The following is a 22000-nucleotide window of genomic DNA, read 5'->3' on the forward strand; positions in this document are numbered from 1 at the left end:
AAGCTCTGGCAATTTAGCTTCACTGAAGGGAAAAAAATATCACGTATCCAGAAGAAACGACTGTACCACAATTAGTCTTCTAAAAATATTTATTCCTTACCATGAAGTTTAGATAAGTGAAGGCAACAGAGACTTCACGTCTATAATCTCTAAGAGGCACCACTTAATGTCTCTAATATTACCCCTGTGTCTTTAAGGACACCATTTTAGGAACGGTTTCATTTTTAGGAAAGTTCTGGAAACTTTTAGGTCACATGACTCAATAGGAAGCCATTTTATGACCTCAGCGAGAGACCATGGAGTGCTCTGAGGGACGGCGCTGCAGTTCCTCAGAAAATGATTTAACACCGACTTCAACATCAGAAGTAATGAGCCTCCGATATTCCCAAACTGCCGTTTTCCATGGAGCTGAAACTGCCGGCGGTCTTGGCGCCCAAACTGCCGGCGGTTTTGGCGCCCAAACTGAAGGCGGTCTTGGCGCCCAAACTCCTGCCGACTATGGCGCCCAAGCTGATGCCGCCATCGGCAACCAGGCTGCTGCCAGAACCCCTCTGGAAAACTTACGAGAAGGGACAGGTAAGTGGTTTTAAGATTTTTTCCGTACATTAAGGATCTATGGGAGAAACGAACTGCTAGAAGTTTATTTGAACCACGATGCCCATTTAAGAGAAATAAGCGGAGTACGCTGTATCTCTGTCCAAAAGATGTAAAATAGTGACTGTTTCGAAGGGATCAGCTAGTTAGAGTAGTTTGGGCGCGGATTCTAGTTATTTAATGCGTTTGCGCGGCGGTGTAGTTTTCACCAGGCGAGGTCGCGTCACCAAGGAACAAATCGGTCCAACCTAACAGATTTGTGGAGCAACCGATTCTGCCACCCCTTTTACAGTTATCACTGTGTGCTGGTAAAACCCCCGTGGCCGACCCAAGGGTCGTCCCTGTGTAAAGGGTATTTGTTCTTTTTTTTTTTTTTTTTTTTGCGTTATGCGGGCCTCTCACTGCTGTGACCTCTCCCGTTGTGGAGCACAGGCTCCAGACGCGCAGGCTCAGCGGCCATGGCTCACGGGCCCAGCCACTCCGCGGCATGTAGGATCCTCCCAGACCGGGGCACGAACCCACGTCCCCTGCATCGGCAGGCGGACTCTCAACCACTGCGCCACCAGGGAAGCCCGGGTATTTGTTCTGAAGCCTTGCTCCGCGAGGTACTTGAGCGGCCGCAATCAGCACCCTTCGAGTTACCGCCCAGGCACGCGGCAAGCTGGCCGCCGCCTCGAGGCCATCCGCCTATCCGCGGTGGCGGAAGTGTGGGGAGGGGTTGGGCGCGAGGCTCCTCCCTGTCGCCACACAGTCCGCCCGCCGCCGGGAGCCCACTCGCTCCCTCTGGAACCACCCTGTGCAGAGAGGCCGTCCCGGCGCGAGTCGGCTGAGGGGCGTGTGAGTCCGGCGGTCGGAGGGCTCAACGAGGCGCCAAGGGCTGCTCGCTGCTCTTCCCTTGCCAGCCCACCTGGGGTGGCGCGAAGGCTTAGGGCCCCTTGGCCTGGTGGGAGGTTTTCTAGGGAAATGGGATCAAAGCCTAGGGCTGCGGTCTTCCCTTGGGAGCCTAGTGCCCCTGGGATAAGGATGGAGTGGTCATTGCCTCCAAACTGCAGCTAGCAGCTATGAACTTGAGAAACTACCAATTTAGTTTTGTGCTGACTTGTGCTAATGGGAGCTTGCGGTCAGGCGCCCTCCATTTAATCATAATTCTGATTCCAATTCTAATTCTGATGAAGTGAGATGGAGCTGGCTGGGTGGGGGCGGTGAATGGTGGAGAGAGGCCCTGTTAATTTAATTAGGTATCAAAGAGTGCTTGCTGGAAAAATGTGGATGGCTTTTCTTAAAAGAAATATGATGCAACCAGTTCATTGTATAAATGCAGATAGCAAATCTAAAAAATCATTAAAACTCATTTCTACCAGGGATGTCTACCTTCTCTGAAATGGTTCCAGTTCTTACATTCTTTCTTTCATAAGAGAGGAGTTGCCAGAAGGCACTGAAATGAACAAAATGCCTTAGTCTTAATTCTGCTGATAAATCTAAAAGTTACTACTGATCTGATAAAATCTTGCTTAGCAGCTAGTTCTTCAAATCTGTATTTCTGCTTCCAACCTTAAATGTTTGTTACTCTTATGTTAGGCAATGTACCCAGTCCCAAGATTTTTTATTCAATTTATTTTATTTTAATTAACTTTCCCCCTTACCTTTACATTTAGTTGTGTGTGTGTGTGTGTGTGTGTGTGTGTGTAACTGTATGAGGCAGGAAAAGGAGAGAAATGGCTATCACAAATAATCAATCTCTTTTTCTCCCTTTCTCTTTTTCTCTCTCTCTCTCCTCCCCCCCACCCCACCCTCCCATCCTGGGTGTCTGATTTTTCACTCCTGATTTCTCTTGTGCTTTCTATGCCTTTCTGGTAGTTTCTGAAGTCAGCCTAAAGGACTGAAATCATAACTGGTGAATGGTTTACCTGTAATAGGGTCTCAGACTCACTTGTATGAGGTTTTGTTTGTTTGTTTTTCCTTTTCTCTATTTTAACTGGTAGTGCTAAATATTCTTTGTCCTCCCCCCACTTTTTCCAATGTTTTTAAATTGAAGTATAGTTGATATACAATATTATATGTTACAGATGTACAATATAGTGATTCACAATTTTAAAGATTATGCTCTGTTTATTGTTATTATAAAATATTGGCTATATTCCTCGTGTTGCACAATATATCCTTGTAGCTTATTTTATTATTTTTTTTCTTGTAGCTTATTTTATACCTAATAGTTTGTACCTCTTAATCCTCTACCCCTACATTTCCCCTCCCCTTCCCTCTCTCCACTAGTAACCACTAGTTTGTTCTGTATATCTGTGAGTCTGCTTCTTTTTTGTTATATTCACTTGTATGTGTTTTTTAAAAAGGTTCCAGTGCTTTTAAGTGAGATTCAAATTCAAAACTCAGAACTCAATTAATGGTTTACAGAGTATTAGGGGCTATACATTATGTGGAGCTTTTCATCTAACTTAAATTATAAGATTTTATAACTTGGTGTATAGCATAGTGTCCTTAGAACATAAGAAACTTTTTCAGTTTTCATATATGTACACTGCTTTTTTCCATTTATTTATTTATGGCTGTGCTGGGTCTTTGCTGCTGCATGCGGACCTTCTTTTTAGTTACGGCGAGCAGGGACCACTCCTTGCTGCAGCGCGAAGTCCTCTCATTACGGTGGCCTCTCCTGTTGTGGAGCACAGGCTCCAGGTGCGCAGGCCTCAGTAGTTGTGGCTCGCGGGCTCTAGAGCGCAGGCTCACTTGTTGTGGCACATGGGCTTAGTTGCTCCACGGCATGTGGGATCTTCCTGGACCAGGGCTCGAACCCGCATCCTCTGCATTGGCAGGCAGATTCTTAACCACTGCACCACCAGGGAAGCCCACTTTTTTCCATTTTTGAGAAAAAATTTCCTTAGAAGTAGTGTGGGCCCTAAAACTCAAAATGCAAGCCACTACAGATATATCCCTAATAGATGGAAAATAAGATGAAAAAATAAAGATCAACTTGGAGATTATTCACTTTACAGAATGTGCATTATATATATATGTGTGTGTGTATATGTGTGTGTGTGTGTGTGTGTGTGTGTATGGATTCATCTTAGGATTCCTTCAAATGGCTCTTAGGGGTATTTCAAATAAGTGGTGGTTGTGAGGATTAAATGAAATAATAGACCTTATGCACTCAATGTAGAGCCTGGCACATGGAGTGCATGCAGTAAATGTTAGTGATGAATAAATCAAATTAGATTTTATGTTTTTTCATTATCATCCCTTCAGAAATGAGTCTATTCCATGAAGTTAGATGTACTTATATAGATAGCCCAGCCATAAGACTGGGGCTCCTAACTTTTCCCCGAGATAGCTCGGAGCTGTTGATGTTGGCTTTAGAGTCATAAAAAGCTGCCTGCTCTCACACGGACTGTTTAATTCCTACCATTTTATTGATCATTAAGGTGAAATACTGAAAATTAAGCTCTGTTTCCTTCAAATCATCATAGAGCATTTCTGCCAGTGGTTTTTGGGGTTGATTTTGGCCTTTGGTTGGCAGTCTTCTCTGCAGAGGTATGTAGCTTACTTGCTTTGGTAGTCACCACTGTATTGATGAGTTAATCCTTTACCGGAGAGTCTAAGAATATTAAGAAGACTAAATCATGTGTAACAGCTCTTACTTCATTTGTTATCATGTAATTAGTATTAACGTTGGAAAATCTGCACATATGGGAGGGGAGATAAGGTGACTTTATAAATAATCAAGTTATGTCAAATAAAGTGTTTTGAAGCTGTACACACATCATTCCAGTGAGGGTTATCAGCAAGATATTGTATAATTTTACCAGAAGTGGTCAGTAGAGGGGGCAAGAGGAGTTTTTGGTAACTGTTGGTTTTGTTTTTGTTTTCGTGAACTCAAAAACAAGAGATGAGTAGAAGCCAGGATGAACCTCCTTACGAATTTGAGAAGCAGTTTATATTGCGTCTGCCTCTGGTAAGAAACCCTTGTATCTCAGGCCAAATATCTTCAGGGCATAAGTATCAGCCCTGCTTGGATTCTGTAGAATTTCTGATTATTTAATGTAGGCTATAAAAACCAAGAACATTTGTTTCCCAGGAGTTGTGTTGTATTTAGCAGTCCTATTCTAGCGTGTACTCCTTTAAGCAGCATTTCTTTTGTCCTGCACATGCCACCTACTGTGTGGGTTGATTTCCTGGCAAACAGGTGGGACAATGATGGATTCAGTCACTTATCACAGATGCCAACAGCCTTGCTCACTGGACAGCCAAGATAAGACTCTTCTAAAAGAGAGTTCCTTTCTGTCACCTCAAAAAGGGGCAATGGAGGGGTTAGCACTGTCTCCTCAAATTCATCATCATGCAAGGCTGTTGAAGCTCATTTCAGCATTGTGTTAGGGACTCTTCCCCTATTGACACCTGTATTTAAGTATTATTTAGTCTAAGAAAGGTACATTAAGGATGGGCTTCAGAAAGGTATTTCCCTAATTAGGGTTAGTTAATATAGCCAGTAAACTGCAGCTAAGCCTTCCCGTAGCAACTACAACTTGAAGGGTAACAGTGAGAAACAGGAAGGTACAGCTAGGAGAAGGCATTATCTGTAGCTACTAAAAGACAACAATGAGATTAGAGTCAACCTCATCCTAACTTGACTTACCCAGTGCACAGTATCTCATGGTACATGGCATTGTTCCTAACGTTTCGGAAGTTTAAGGTTCTATTTAAGGGAGGACTGTCTCTGACATATCTGTTCTATTACCTGCTAAGTAGACAATTCATCCTTCTGATTTTTCAGTCTACCTCCTTTTTAGGAACATGCTTCTACTGCCAGAAAGATAATACGGTCTGGAAGTGCTGCCATGAAGGATAAACTGAAAATTGACTTATTGTGTAAGTAGTTAATATCCATTCACCATACATTGAACAGTAATTTATTAAGGGATTGCTATGTGTCAGGCACAATACTAGATACCAAGTATGTGACAAAGAATAGAATGTGGTCTCTGTCTTGATGGACTCAAAGAGAGGCTTCAGTCACTTCCATCTCTTCCTTTTAAGAGGAAAGGAAGTAGAACTTATACAACTTGAGGTAATTATCATGGTGTGTATAAGGAAGAACTTGGAGGTCAACTGTGGGATTTGCATACTGCTGATTGTCTCCTATATGAAACTTGTGATTTCTGACTGTCCAGGGGAATGACAGGTGGATGTACTATTCTTTGTTTACAAAAGTGACATATCTTTATCTTTTTTAAATAATATTTATTAGAGTTTTAAATACAGAGAAGTATATGAAGAATAAAATTTTAAATGGCCCATAATCCCACCACTCTGGTAGCCCTTACTGACACTTTTAAAAAAAGGAATACAAATGCATGGCTAGAAAATTCAAATAAAACAGAAAGGTTCAAAAGGAGAAGTGAAACTATCCTTCACAGTGCCTCAACCTCAATGCCAAGGATAACTAATATTGGCCTTTTCTCCTTGTGTTTCCTTATAGACAAAACTTTTATGCATAATACCAACGTATAAATAATCTCTCTATATTTTTAAAGATAATTTACACAAAAAGGATCATGTCAAACATAGTTCTGCATCTTTCTTTTTTCACTTAATATTAGAAGATTACACTTGAATCCTTTTGTATCAAGAGACGTTCATGTTTGAGACATCTGGGCAGGATTCAGAGTTGTCAGTATATAGCTGACTCTTTCTCTCTCTCTCTCTCTCTCTCTCTCTCTCTCTCTCTCTCTCTCTCTCTCTCCTCCCTCTCTCTCTCTCCTCTCTCTCTCTCTCTCTCTCTCTCTCTCTCTCGCGATTGTGTAGAATTTTATCTAGAATTTTTATCTAGAATTTTATCTAGAATTTTAACTAGAGATTATAACTTGAGACTGATTAGTACTATTCTAGAATCAACCCTCCCCTTACCCAACCCTTTGAAAACACCCATGTACAATGACATGATCGAATGCTCCTAATGGTATCCAAACGAATGGGTTTAAATGAATGGAGTTGGCCTTTCAAGATGAGAATGAAACAGTTACCACTTCATTCACTTTAGTTCACAACCATGACCAAGAAACTCAGCTACTTTTGATGGAATGACATAAACTAGAAAAAAAGAGCTCCATATACTCTGCCTTCTTTGCTGTGGGAAGTTACTAATTGCGTACACAATTCTGGCATTGTGAGAAATAGTAAGTTTCAATGAAAGACTCCTCTGTCCCCCATAAGTCTTCATTATTCAAACCCCAGGAGTCTTGAGAGTACATTGGGAAGATGTCAGCTTTAATCTTTTCTACTTCTGTTCAGCTGATGGACGTCATGCAGTTGTTGGGGTTGAAGATGTCTCACTATCTGCTAAGCTGGTTGATTTGCCTTGTGTTGTTGAAAGCCTGAAAACTCTGGATAAAACAACTTTTTATAAAATGGCAGATATTTCCCAGGTATGGACAAGTTTTCTTAATCTACTCGCCCACACATCCTTCAAGGATTTACTTTCTCCCTCCTTTTCTTTCTTTCAATTCTCTTTTCACCTGCTTGTCATTTCTAATTTCCAGCTCAATTGCACGGGGAATACAATGTCCTGTTCTGGTTTGGTGTTTGATCCATCACTTTTCACTACTTTATCCAAATAGCTTTTAGAGCCTCCTGTTTGCCATTTATAGTGCCTTTCATTATTTGAAAAATATGAGCATCTGGGATCTTCGTCTGAAATTCCTGTTAAAGCAGTGTGCTGTTAACTCTGGAGGTTTACATTGGTTCTTATTCATCATCTCTACTGTTGATTTTTTGTTTCCTTTATAAATTAAAATGCTAAGATATATCTTGTTTTCAACACATTCCTTCCGCAGTGGTAAGCACTGGAGCTAAAAAAGACAACAACAAACTCAGAGTCCATATGCTGTGCTGCCGAGATAGAGAGAGAATGCATACGAGTGTATGTAATACTTGGTTTTCTGGAAATGCCAAGTAGCATTCTCCTTACTTTTGTGCTCCAGGATTTCTGGTGGTAAGAATGATCATTATCCATTACTAACCCAAGATTTGTGGCCACAGTCAACTTCTTTGTCTTTGTTAAATGCAGATGCTTGTGTGCACTGCTGATGGTGGTGTCCACTCTCATCCTGAAGAACCGGTTACCTCTACTGATCTTAAAGCAATCAGGAAAAGTAAAAAGGAGAGACAGAAAAAACATATCTGGAAGCATGGCAGTAAGTCATCAGTCCCTTGCTCATTCTGGCTAACTACATTTATCTGCTGGATCCTAATTACTTGTGAGCCAGGGATCTGTTACCACACTTAGGTATTTGGTTCAGTAGGCATCCAGACACTCTTAAAGGAACGAGTCGTGTCATGAGCCAGTGGCTTAGAGCATAACCTTATCAAATTCAGACAGATATGTGACTACCATCAGTCATATATACATTTCACCATGTTGAATTTATTTTAGTTACTCCACCACTTAGGAATGTCAAAAAGAGAAGCTTCTGCAAAACAACAAAAGAGGTTAGTGCCATGCTATTTCTGTGTCTACTGGTTGGATTGGAAGAGGATTATGAATGGGGGGGAAGGGAGACAGTCAGTTGGGTATTCATTTTTTCAGTCATTTATATGTCCAGTAAACATTTGCTGAGTATGAGCAACATGCCAGGCACTGTGTGCTAACAATTGGAAATATGTAAAGAACAAAAACAGACTTGACCCTTGAAGTTATAGGGTAGTCACTTAGGGATCTAGATGTGTCATGAACTTGAAACTCCTGCTAACGCTTTTAAAAGTTTCCAACTGCAAAATCTTGTTTTAAAGTGAACACATCCAGAACCTGAGAATTGGGAATTGTGGTTGTATTTCTAACCTTAACTCAGACTTGTAGAACCCTGGGCAAACTACAGGAGTACTATACCTTGGCTTCTTTTTTAATTAAATTTTTTATTTTGAAATAATTGTAGATTTACATGCAGTTGTAAGCAATAGAAAAGAGATACTGTGTACCCTTTACCCAGTTCTTCCCATTGTAACATTTGCAAAACTATAGTACAGTATCACAAATAGGAAATTGACATTATTACTATTCACTAATCTTATTCAAATTGCTCCAGTTTTGCTTTCTCCTGTGTATGTGTGTGCATGTGTTTAGTTCTATGCAATTTTATCCCATGTGTATGTTGGTGTATCCACCCACGCAGTCAAGATACTGAACAGTATTGTCACCACCAGGATCCCTCATCTTGCCCTTTTAAAGCCACACCCATCTCCTCCTCACCCCAAACCACCAGGCTCTAACCCCTGCTAATCACTAATATGTTCTCCATCTCTATAATTTTGTCATTTCGAGAATGTCATATAAGTGGAATCGTACAAAGTATAACAGTTGAGACTGGCTTTTTTTTTTCCACTCAGATTAATTCCCTTAAGGTCCATGTGGATTGTTGCATGTATCAATAATTCATTCCTTTTTATTGCTGAGTGGTATGCCGTGTTATGAATGTACCACAGTTTGCTTAATTGTTCACTCATAGAAGTACATCTTGGCTGTTTCCATTTTTTGACTATTATAAATAAAGCTGCCAGCAGGTTTTTGTGTGAACATAAGTATTCATTTCTTTGGCATAAATGCCCAGGAGTGCAATTACTGGGTATGTTGCATGTTTAGTTTTATAAGAAACTACCCATAGTGTTTTCCAAGTGGCTGCACCATTTTACATTTGCCCCAGAAATGTATGTGTGATCCAATTTCTTTACATTTTCACCAGCATTAGGTGTTGTCACTATTTTTTATTTTAGCCATTCTTATAGATGTGTAGTGATCTCACTGTGGTATTAATTTGCATTTCCCTGATGGCTAAAGATGTTGAGCATCTTCTCATGTGCTTGTTTGCTATCTATATGTCCAGTTCAGTGAAGTGTCTGTTCATGCCTTTTGCCCATTTTCTAAATGGATTGCTTTTATTGTTGAGTTTTGAGAGTTCTTTTTTATATTTCAAATACTAGTTTTCAGATACGTGGTTTGCAAATATTTTCTCCCAGTCTGTAACTTGTCTTTTTATGTTCTTCACTGGGTCTTTCAAAGAGCAAAAGGTTTTTTGTTTGATGAAGTCCAGTTTATTGATTTCTCCTTTTAACGATCATGTTTTTCATGTCAAGTATAAGAACTGTTTGCCTAGCCCAGATTCTGAAGATTTCTCCTATCTTTTTTAAGTTTTATATTTAATTTAAGTCTGCAATCCATTTTTGAGTTAATTTTTGTAAAAGGTTTGAGGGTTAGTTCAAGGTTGTTCTTTTTTTTTCCCCTTTGCATGTCCAATTGTTCCAGCACCATTTGTTAAAAAGGCTACCCTTTGTCCGTTGTATTGCTTCTGCACCTTTGTAAAAACTAAGTTGGGCATATTCGTGTGAGATTTTTTTCTGGGTTCCATTAATCTGTGTTGATCACCGATTCCACAGTGTAGCTTTGTAATAAGCCTTGAAATCAGGAAGACTGATCTCACTTTTCTTTATTCAAGATTGTTGTAGCCATTCTAGAGTCTGTAATTTCCATATACATTTTAGAGTAAGCTTGTCTATGTCTATAGAAAACCTTGTTGGAATTTTGATAGGAATTGCATTAAACCTATAGATCAATAGCTTTACTATGTTTAATCTATGAACATGGTTGTTCTGGTTTTATACTGTCAGTCAACAGCATTCATTGAGTGCCTACTAAATATAAAACTACATTAAGGGCTTCCCTGGTGGTGCAGTGGTTGAGAGTCCGCCTGCTGATGCAGGGGACACGGGTTCGTGCCCTGGTCCGGGAAGATCCCACATGCCGCGGAGCGGCTGGGCCTGTGAGCCATGGCCGCTGAGCCTGCGCGTCTGGAGCCTGTGCTCCGCAACGGGAGAGGCCACAACAGTGAGAGGCCCGCGTACCGCAAAGAAAAAAAAAAACTACATTAAGAATGGTTCTAGAACTCTTTAAGCTTTAGTAAAGTACAACAATTATAATATAACTTCATTGTTCATTGTGTTTTATTTCATAGGTCACTGATATCAAACAAACTGAAGAAGTCAGCTTTCCTGAGGTAGACAAATCGTAATATAACTTTATTGTTAACCTATGCTGTGTTTTATTTCACAGCTCTTTAATTTCAAACAAATAAAAAAATCATAAAGATTGCTTTCAAGCCTTCCTTCTCACCTGTAACCCCCACTCCCATACACATACACTGAATTTGATTCACTGAAAAATGAATTCATTGTTCAATGTCTGACAACTCCAAGAGCAAAAGATACAATTTGATCAGTGACCCTGTGTATTTTAATCTGCTTCTTTTCTGTGATATTTATTTTTAAAAACCATTTCTTGGAAGCCAGGGTTCACTCTTACCAGCAGTTGTTTGTAATTAGTTATTCCCCCTCAAAGTTCTAATCTCTATTTGTGGCATGATGAATTGGTTGCTGTGGAGATAATTGTCTAAAACTGGATTTAAGGGAGAATATGTGGCTAAGACCCAGTTTTTATAGGAAACTCTCTAATAATAAAGATGTGGAGAAGTGGAATCTGGGATTTTGGATCTTTAAACCAAATTACTTCCAAGTAACAAAAAAATTATAGTTCTTTGCCAGTGTGGGTCAGCACAAATAATTAACAACTGAGGCTTAAGGGTCATGCCTCTGAGGAGGTCTTTAATATAGAGTTGCAGATTGAAAAGATTAAATGTCTCAAGTAATTTGATTGGGAAAAAATAAGCTTACTGTACAAAAATATAGACCCTGATCAAAGTTTCCTTCATAAATAGCATTGTTCAAAGTAGAAATTTGATTGGATGTATCTTAAAGAGGCCTAATTATTTGAATTCATTTGTATGTAGGAAGAGGACATTTCTGCAGAACACAGGGTGTTAAGTGATGGTACTGGTATTCCTTCTTCTCCAACTTTGGTTCAGCATGTTGAACCTCCTGATGTGGAAAAGGAAGTGAAAAGACTACTGCACTCAGATGCTGAAGCTATCAGTGTCCGTATCCTTTTATACTAAATATTTTCTGTGTAGTCTGGTCCACCCAGAAGGCACTTGGTGACAAGCTCTCATTTCTGATATTGTGTGCTGATGTTAATGTACAGAACTTATGATTTTTGGAAATGTTACTTTCTAGCTAGGAACAGTACATTCATGTAATAGAAATTATTTACTTGCGTAATTCAGTATAAGGCACTTTTCTATACTAGGAATCCAGATACAAATGGCCTGAAGTTGGACTAAATTAAATAGCACTTTCAGCCAGAGAGCCTCTTCCCTTTCAAGTTTGCCTTCTGCTTTCTTTCTGCTTTTTCCTTGACTGCCTCTCCTTTCAGGATGGGAGGTCATTGCCGAAGGTGAAACCAAGGAAATAGAAAGTCAAGGCTTCATTCCAGGCTTTGAGATAGCCCCAGAAATGAGTGGCTGTAAGCAGCGTCATACCTTACCAGGTGCATTAATAAAGGCAAAGCAGGAGCTTCAGAGAGGGCAGGTGTTGACTGTGTGTAGGACCATTCTCTGTAAACTCAGGCCAATCACAGAAAAAGGGTGCCTTTGCCCTTCTCTCCTCATATTGGTCCCACAAGTTTAGGGGTTTTAGATTGGGGTTCTAATATCCCATCCATCTCTGCTCTTCTAAATTCCTGTGGGCCCTTGGATTCTCTGACTATTTTGATCATTGAGTACATGAATGAATGTTACAGTGTTTTGCCTTTCCTGTCCTTGTTTTATAAAGGGAATAATCTTCCTGTGAGAAAAATTATTTTTAAAATTCATTGGTTGCCCAGTAAACTTGAGGGGGAGTATAATTGCAGCTGGAGTGGGAATTATTTGAAAAGCTTCAGATGGTTTCACCTTCCTTTTGCTTAAAACCCATAGAATATGGTGTGTTTCGGGAGATGGTCAATGACTCTAGCAGTAACAGTGAAGTTGAGGATGATAAGGAGGAAGATGAAGAGGGAGAGGAGGACTATGATGATGCGGATAAAGACAAGGAAGAGGAAGAAGATTATTATGAAATGTATATGGAAAGGGAGCTACAGGACAAGTTCACTGAATCTGGCCAGTATGAGGCAAAGGAGGGAACCAGCTCAATGGGTAAGTTAGGGAAAAACAAAGGGGTGGGACAGAGTGGGTGGCAGTACTAAAGACTGACTTTAAACACGTGTTAGTTGCAAAGTTAAGTTTGAGAAATTATTGCTCAGATGTGTAGTGGAGTTTTAGTTTATTTGGATCTTGGTCCACTAGTTTAGGCCATGTTTAGATACATGAAGTTTTTGTCTATCTCTGTTAGTCATGAAAATTCAGAAGCAGACTCATTACGTGGAGAAAAAACTCCAAGAGATTCAGTGCAAAGCACAAAGACAGAAGAAGCTCATTATGAAAGTGGAAAACCTAATGCTCAAGGTAAATTCTTGTTGGCTGGTATAAATATATCCTGATATCTTACTTTCAAAATCCCATCTTTGTGTTTCCACTCATGTCATCTCTGTGCAGCATTCTGGCTCATTCATGAACCTGAACAACCTCTTAGATACCCCTAATAAAAGATAGCCCTATTTCCTTTTACCTGAGTATTTTTGATCATCTTATATAAGCATTTTTGGGAGGGGACCAGGAGACTTGAGATAATAATTGCCAATATTGAACATTTAACTATGTGAAAGGCATGTACAGAGCTAAGCATTTTACGTGTATTATCTCATTTCATCCTGACATCCCTGAAATATAGGTGCTGTCACTATTCCCGTTTTATAGATAAGAAATTGAAATTCAAAGAGATTAAGTAACTTGCCAAGGACCACAGTAAGTGGTAGGGCATAGATTGAACCCTGTTGCTCTGTACCAAAACATATTCATTACAATGAAAGAGAAACTAAATTAATTTAAAATTTTTATGATGCCTGCTTGAACAAAAATTAATATCATGCTTTATTTTTATTAATATGCATTAATACATATTTTATTAATACACATATCAGCAAAAGGAAAATGTATGTTTAGGCCATGTTTGCTTCTCTTTTTATAGTGAGGGAAATTCTGAAGCATCTGGAGAATTCCTTGCCAGATTTGTTTTTCTGTAGAGCTGTTGTCATCAAAGGGGAGCAACTTGACACAGAACTATACTTATTTAGAGTGTTGTCCTTCAGAATAACCAAGTTAGATAATAGATGTGGACATACTTTGAAAGATACAGATATATGGTATTATGATTGTTGTCGTGTGCAGTAGTAGTTAAGAATGGTAATATTCTGCCCTAGTGCAGGGGAATGAAGGAGTCAGCACCAGATTCCAAGCCAGCTCTTTAAGTAGGTCACCACAGTCAAAGGATTTGTGCTAAACTAGAAAAAGGTAACATGAAGGCATTCTAACTCTTTGTTTTAGGGCAAGAAAAAAAGTGCCATGTAGGGTGTATAAAATCAAATCGAATGGCCCTGCAGTTGGAGAGTGTAGTTTTTATACTCTAAATCCTTTTTAAAATGTGTTTTTATTGAAGTAGAGTTGATATACAATGTTGTGCCAATTTCTGCTGTACAAAGTGACTCAGTTATACACATAGAGACATTCTTTTTCCAAATCCTATTTTAAAAGTACTCTTTTGTTACAACTGACAGTTTTCTTACTTATCAAATTATTTGCCAAACTCTTTGTCTCTCTTGGTTCTCTTTTCCTTTGAGACTCAGCATTCATCTTTTATATAATTCGTTTTCCAGAGTCATTTACAGTCTGTGCTGGAGCAGCTTAAGCTACAGGAAAAACAAAAAAATGAGCAGGTGAGAAGTGTGTTTTCACATCAACCAGAAAATATTTGATGCAAAGAACCCCACCCCCCATCTCATTTCTGGCTGTTCTTTCACAGGAACAGTAGTGGCCAAATCTTCTAAATGAGGGTAGCAGGTTGGAACAAAGTCTTTGTGAAAATTTGTTCATTCAGCAGATATTGAATGTCTATTAAGTGGAAAGCACTGGATGTACACACAGTGTTGAATAAGACACATACAATACTTTTCCTCATGGAGCTAACAGTCTAGCAGGGAAGATCAACAGCAAACAAATTATCATACAAATATAAAGGTGCAAATCATAAAGAAGGGCTGTGAAGGAGAAAGAGTCAGTGGTGCTATCTGAATAGAGTCCTGAATTAAATTGGGGAGATCATAATCAGCCTTTCTGAGGAAGTGATACTTAAGAGACCTGAAGGAAAAGTCCAGGCAAAAAGTGTATGAAGAGCTTCTTGGGTGGAGTGTATGCCAGGTCCCACATTGGAAAAGAGCTTGGCCTCTTTGAGGACCTCTGCAGTATTTAAAGCGAGGAAGAGAGTGACTTAAAGTAAGGTTGGAGAAGTAGGCAGAGGCCATATTGTATGGTCCCTTGCAGTCCATGATAAGGAGGATGGGTTTTAGTCTTAAGTGCAATGGGGAGCCCTTGGAGAGTTTTAAGCAGGAGAGTCACATTTAATTTAGAAGTTTTAAAGATCACTTTGATTATTATCTGGAGAATGGATTGTGGGAGGGCAGGACTAGAAGCAGGGAGGCCAGTTAGGAGGCTGTGGGGTCGTCTAATAAAAGGTGATGGTAACTTGAAATAAGGAGGTGGCAATGGAGATGGAAAGAATAAATATTTTTTCTTTTTTTATTGAAATGTCGTTAATTTACAGTGTTGTGTTAGTTTCAGGTGTACAGCAAAGTGGTTCAGTTATATATATATGTATGTGTGTGTGTGTGTGTGTGTGTGTGTGTGTGTATTCTTTTTCAGATTCTTTTCCATTATAGGTTACTACAAGATATTGAGTATACTTCCCTGTGCTATACAGTTGGTCCATGTTGTTTATTTTTTATCTATTTTATATATAGTAGTGTGTATATGTTAATCCCAAACTCCTAATTTATCTCCCTTCCCCCCTCCTGCTATCCCCTTTGGTAACTATAAGTTTGTTTTCTATGTCTGTGAGTCTATTTCTGTTTTGTAAATAAGTTCATTTGTATCATTTTTTTAGATTCCATATGTAAGTGATATCATGATATTTGTTTTTCTCTGACTTACTGCACTTAATATGATAATCTCTAGGTCCATCCATGTTGGTGCAAATGGCATTATTTCATTTGGAAAGAATATATATATATATTTAATGGCAATAAAAATGTGTTATAACAGCTTTATTGGGATATAATTCATATACCATACAATTCATCCATTTAAATTGTACAATTCAATGGCTTTTAGTATATTCACAGAATTGTGCAACCATCACCACAATCAATTTTACATTTTTATCACCCAAAAAAGAAACCTGTACCCATTAGCAGTCATTTCCCGTTTCTTCTGACCCTCTCACTCACCACGACCCCCCCACCCAGTTCTAGGCAACCACTAATCTACTTTCTACTAGCCTATTTTGCCTATTCTGGTTATTTCATATAAAAAGGAAACATATGTCCATGCCTCTCTCTCGCTTTGTCACAGCTCACCCTTCCCCCTCCCCATATCCTCAAGTCCGTTCTCTAGTAGGTCTGTGGCTTTATTCCTGTCTTACCCCTAGGTTCTTCATGACATTTTTTTTTCTTAAATTCCATATATATGTGTTAGCATACAGTATTTGTCTTTCTCTTTCTGACTTACTTCACTCTGTATGACAGACTCTAGGTCTATCCACCTCATTACAAATAGCTCAATTTCATTTCTTTTTATGGCTGAGTAATATTCCATTGTATATATGTGCCACATCTTCTTTATCCATTCATCTGAAGATGGGCACTTAGGTTGTTTCCATCTCCAGGCTATTGTAAATAGAGCTGCAATGAACAATTTGGTACATGACTCTTTTTTTTTTTTAACATCCTTATTGGGGTATAATTGCTTTACAATGGTGTGTAAGTTTCTGCTTTATAACAAAGTGAATCAGTTATACATATACATATGTTCCCATATCTCTTCCCTCTTGCGTCTCCCTTCCTCCCACCCTCCCTATCCCACCCCTCCAGGCGGTCACAAAGCACTGAGCTGATCTCCCTGTGCTATGCAGCTGCTTCCCACTAGCTATCTACCTTATGTTTGTTAATGTATATATGTCCAGGCCTCTCTCTCGCTTTGTCACAGCTCACCCTTCCCCCTCCCCATATCCTTAAGTCCGTTCTCCAGTAGGTCTGTGTCTTTATTCCTGTCTTACCCCTAGGTTCTTCATGACATTTTTCCCCCTAAATTCCATATATATGTGTTAGCATATGGTATTTGTCTTTCTCTTTCTGACTTACTTCACTCTGTATGACAGACTCTAGGTCTATCCACCTCATTACAAATAGCTCAATTTCGTTTCTTTTTAGGGCTGAGTAATATTCCATTGTATATATGTGCCACATCTTCTTTATCCATTCATCCGAAGATGGGCACTTAGGTTGTTTCCATCTCTGGGCTATTGTAAATGGAGCTGCAATGAACATTTTGGTACATGACTCTTTTTGAATTATGTTTTTCTCAGGGTATATGCCCAGTAGTGGGATTGCTGTGTCATATGGTAGTTCTATATATACACTACCAAATGTAAGGTAGATAGCTAGTAGGAAGCAGCTGCATAGCACAGGGAGATCAGCTCAGTACTTTGTGACCGCCTGGAGGGGTGGGATAGGGAGGGTGGGAGGGAGGGAGACTCAAGAGGGAAGAGATATGGGAACATATGTATATGTATAACTGATTCACTTTGTTATAAAGCAGAAACTAACACACCATTGTAAAGCAATTATACCCCAATAAGGATGTTAAAAAAAAAAAAGAAAAGAAATACAGTGATGCTGAAGAAATTTTAAAAAAAAGGAAACATACACTACAAGGTCTGTTGTGTCTGGCTTCTTTCACTTGGCATAATGTTTTCAAGGTTAACCCATGTTGTGGAATGTATCAGTACTTTATTCCACTTTATGGCTGAATAATATTCCATTGTACAGATATACAACATTTTGTTTATCCATTCATCCATCAGTCGACATTTGGGTTGTTTCCACTTTTTGGTTACCATGAATAATGCTGTTGTGAACATTTATATATGAGAGAATGTATTTTAAAGGTAGAATTGATGGGAATTGGGCCAATTACTGAGTGTTGAAGGAGAAAAGAGCATTAAGGATGTATGCCAGATTTCTAACTTGAAAGACTATCATTTAAAGCCACAAGAGAGTGAGCAGAGTGAAAAGAAAAGAGGGCAGTGTGGGATAAGTGAGGGTCAAGTAGCTGTATAGAAATGTATGCTGGTTCCAGCCCTATACTGTTGAGGGTAGAGTAACAGTTTTAAAGAGACTGGAGGTCGTATTATGAGGATGGACTTAGCATGGAGCTTTTTTAGGGGGGGCCCACACCGCGCATCTTGCAGGAACCCGCACCTTCAGCAGTGAAAGTGTGGAGTCCTAACCACTGGACCGCCAGGGAATTCCCGAGCATAGAGCTCTTAAGGTAGTGATGCCATTCCCCATGCTCATCCCCATACAAACAAGGCCAGGAGAATTCTTATGTTCTGTATATTCCCTTCCCCTCAGCACATCACTCATCCAAGTACTGCTTATAAACAGCCATGTGAACAGTTAATGCCAGGATTGCTTTAGCACCCACTAAACATCTTTGTTTTCCTACATGTAAGTAGTTAGTATTGGGGAGTGCTATTTTCAACATAGAACTACAGTTGTAAACTTTATTCACTTAGAACCCTTTATGTTAGCTCATTTATTCAACATAGATTTATTGGGCACCTACTTAAAGCTAGGTTCCACAGGGAACTACAAAATGCTTATGACATAGTCTCTGCCTCCAGTTGGGGAGAAATACATGAGAGGGATAGGAATTTAAAGGAATGAGAGCTCACTTTTGTCCATGGAGATTAGGGGAAGCTTCATGGAGAGATGGTGTTTGGGGCCTTAAGAGGTGGGTAAGGTTCTAATAAAGAGATAGAGAAATGAAGGCATTCTGTATAGAAAGTAGCATTCACAATGGCTCAGAGGTGGTGATGCCAGGCTTAAGAGTTTAGATTTTTGGTGTAGGTCATAATAAGCCCTAAAAGCTTTTTCACCTGGGGAGTAACTCAGGAAATTTTCTCTGCTAGCAGTATATAGGAGAAATTGGAGGGGGGAAAGACTAGAGGAAGATGCAAGTGATAGAAGGAATCAGAACTTAAAAATTGATTGGATTTCCAGGACAAAAAGGGAACAAGGAGCCTGGGTGACTGGAAAATGGTGAGCCACTAACAGGAATGAAGACAACTTGAAGAGGATTCTTGGGGGGTGGAGGATGGAGAAGATGATGAGTTGAGTTGGAAGCACTTTTTAAAATGGGAGATTGGAGAGTGCCTCATGCATAGAAATGATCATTGAAGCTGTGGGGATAGATGAGTTAGCCAGGTTGACTGTTCAGCAAGAAGTCTGAACCTAAGGAAAAACCTCCCTTTAGGAGGTGGTGGGAGGAGAAAGTGCCAATAAAGGAGAAAGAACTGGAGAAGTCAGTGGTGGTAATCATGGTCAGCATCTGAGTGAAAAGATGCTCTCAATTACTACAGCTAGCAATTATAGCAGTTTGGTACCTCATGTCCAGCACAGGATCATTTTGTAATGCTCCATTCCTGTCATTCCACAAAATGAAAATCCACACTGATATGGGGTGAGCTAAATTGAATAATACTCAAAAACAATCCTTGTCTCAAAGACAGTATACCTGAGTGTTATTGGTCACTTTGCCATTTCAAGTAAATAAAAAAAATAAATCTTACATCACAAAATGTTCAAGGCTTCTGACTTAAAAAGCATCAGGGTAAGTAGAACGTCATCAGACTTGTTATTGGTTAGGACTCTGAGCCAGTTTTCAAGGGTCTCATAACATGGCAGGAAGCAGCAGCCACGACTCGGTTTAAGACACGGTGCGTTCAGTGGGGCAATCGGCTATCACAACTGCCTTATCTTCTGAGTCTTAGACTATGGCTACAGTGATCCCATCTCCTTTGCCCCTACAGTGAGCTGTGACCTCTGTACACTCTTCCCAGAAGTACAAATTCTTAACAGCAAGCATATTTAATTTCTTTAGTATATTCAATTTTGAAGCTTCCTTTTATAAGTTTGGCATGATAAAGGACAGCATCATTGTTTGTGTTCTTGACTGTGGCACTGTTCTTTGGAACATTGTAAGACTAAGATAACCTTATAAATGCCAAATTACAGTCTTCCTTTTTGGTTTATATAAGTAAATTCTAGATCAAGTAATGGAACTTAAGATTTCAGATGAATTTTTCATGTTTTTCTGCCTCTCCCTACAGCTCATTTATCTACGGAAAAGACTGAACTATTTTCTGAAGAAGTGAGGAGAGCCTTCAGCCTGGCACACAAACCTTGGCTTCACCATCCAGACTGAAGACCTAGATGAAATTGTACCTGTTTCTTCTCCTTTCATTGCCTTATGTTGCATCATTTGTATTTGTTTCTCTGAACATTTTTTTTTTTTGCTAGTTATATTCAAAGTTTGTAGCCATGTAGAAAGGGACAAAGTATTAAAAAGTAGTAGACCTGAAGACCCAACTTAACTATGGGACTTTGCTTCTCTTTATCAATTTGAGAATTAACTTAAATTGTTTCTCTTTTATGGTGTCTCAGATGATTCAGCCATGCTTGCCAAAGGCAAACAGTCTAACCTGAAGGCTATACAGCTGGTTTGCATAGATTTTTAGCTTTTTCTTCTTCTGTTTGTTCCAAATATTTCCTAAAACATAGAGTCAAACCATTTCTACCATGGGCTAGCACCTGCCACAGTGAATAAGTGCCTATTTGGCAGCAGTTGATACTAGGTTGTATCCTGTCTCTGTTCAGGCATTAATGGCTGCTTTCCGGCTCAGGGATGATTTCTTGCTGCTGCTATCTTTGTTCTGTTGTTAATGGTTTTAGGATTGTGTCTGGTTGTTATTTGGCAGCTATGGGACTAGTTAGAACAGAGATGATATTCTGAGCTGTTATCCTTATTCTGAGCCTCTTCTTCCTAACCCCCATCGGAAAAGGTTAGGAAAAAAAACAGATACCTGTGGGAGCTCCCTGGTTGCCTAGTGGTTAGGATTCCAGGCTTTCACTGCCATGGCCTGGGTTCAGCCCCTTGTCTGGGAACTCCCATAAGCCTCGTGGCAAAAAAAAAAAAAAAAAACCCGAACAAAAAACAGATACTTGTATTGCCTGTGAAAACTTCCTTAAAAACCCTGGGCCAGTTTGGTGATTTTCAGCTATGTTAAGATTTTATAGTCTGTATTCCTTAAGCAATAAATAAATTTCTTAAGTGGATTACTGTCACTTTATTAAACAGCTCCCATGATAAGTACATTCATATCCAAAAGGAAACTGGTGAGACAAGCAATAAATTCTGCAGTTAGGAAATTAAAGAAGATGCTGTCAGCACTGGGACATCCTTCTAAAGAGCTCTTAGGATAACTCCTAATGAACTAAGCAGATCATCTCATATTCACCATAAATCATTGGGATTTTGAGAGAAGGTACAGAGAAGTAACAAAAATGGCAGCTCCAATATTTGCACTGAATTATGTTGTAGTGGAAGGAACACAAGGTTGGAATCCTGGCTCTGCTACCTACCTTGGGCAAGTCCCTACAACCTCTTAGAGCCTCTGTGTCCTTATCTGGAAATCAAGGGTGATAATGCTTGTCACCAAGAGACATCTGAAGGTTTTCTGGAAGTAGCCCAGCTAGACCCAGGTCTGGTCCCAATTGATGAAGTCGGTGCCACTCTAGGAAATGAACCCCCAAGATTTCTCTGCCACTTTTAGTTCTCTCATTCCAAGTTGAAGGTAATAAGCCAAGGGCAGAGAAGGGGAAGTCAGTATGCATGGGCAGGGCCTATGGAGAAGGGATGAAGGCAGAAGGAATGCTGGGGACAAATGCAGGGAAGAAGTGGGTCTAAGGGCGAGAGACATGGACAAACAAAATGAAGCCAAGATTAGGAGAAAAGTTAGAGGATAGCTTGAAAACCAAGATGGTTTTTTGAAGTTTTTTTTTTCAGAAACCCAAAATTTAAAAGATGAGAAGAAAGAATAGGGAAAAGGACTTGTCAGAGGCAGAAGGTGGGGGAAGAGGCAGGGTTTGAAAAGAAGATAGACCTTTCCAGATGAAGGATGGCATAGGACTGGGGCAAAAACATAAAAAGTACCCTGGGGATGTGGCTGGAGAGACTGAGGCCGGAGAGAGTGGCACATAGACCACAGGTGGCATTCAGGGGTGAGAGAAGTAGAAGAGCCCTAGTCCAGCCTCTGTCCAATACTGTAGCCCAAGAGCAGCCAGAGCTCTGCTGAGAGGCAGTGGGGAAGGGAAGACAACGGGAAGGAGCAAATTCGTGTATCTGTGGTGCCCTTCTGTTCCCTCTACTACCACGTCTTGTAACCCTGGGTAACTGCTTCACCACTGCCC

The 22000-nt window shown here is 39.8% G+C and overlaps 2 protein-coding genes across 3 annotated transcripts in view; one reads left to right on the plus strand and one right to left on the minus strand.

The window, feature by feature from the left end:
- The first annotated feature begins 1337 nt into the window (after positions 1–1337).
- TAF7L (TATA-box binding protein associated factor 7 like) lies at positions 1338–20787 on the plus strand. Of its 2 annotated transcripts, XM_060292111.1 has the most exons (13): positions 1338–1431; positions 4488–4555; positions 5391–5469; positions 6892–7025; positions 7667–7793; positions 8033–8088; positions 10602–10643; positions 11433–11580; positions 11915–12028; positions 12456–12674; positions 12871–12983; positions 14291–14350; positions 19861–20787. In XM_060292111.1, the coding sequence occupies exons 2-13, from the start codon at positions 4490–4492 to the stop codon at positions 19903–19905; spliced, it is 1203 nt and encodes a 400-aa protein (XP_060148094.1). In that variant the 5' UTR covers positions 1338–1431; positions 4488–4489; the 3' UTR covers positions 19906–20787. The 2 variants fall into 2 exon arrangements, with proteins under 2 accessions (XP_060148094.1, XP_060148095.1); XM_060292112.1 differs by lacking the exon at positions 1338–1431 and having other exon boundaries at positions 4500–4555; positions 5375–5469.
- The window catches only part of DRP2 (dystrophin related protein 2), a 58796-nt gene continuing 50839 nt past the window's right edge, over positions 14044–22000 (minus strand). Inside the window, exon 24 of the transcript XR_009560657.1 lies at positions 14044–14323. The gene's annotated coding sequence lies outside the window, so the exon portion shown is untranslated. The remainder of the gene's footprint in view (positions 14324–22000) is intronic.

Source organism: Globicephala melas, chromosome X (assembly GCF_963455315.2).
Source record: "Globicephala melas chromosome X, mGloMel1.2, whole genome shotgun sequence".
Lineage (NCBI taxonomy): Eukaryota > Metazoa > Chordata > Mammalia > Artiodactyla > Delphinidae > Globicephala > Globicephala melas.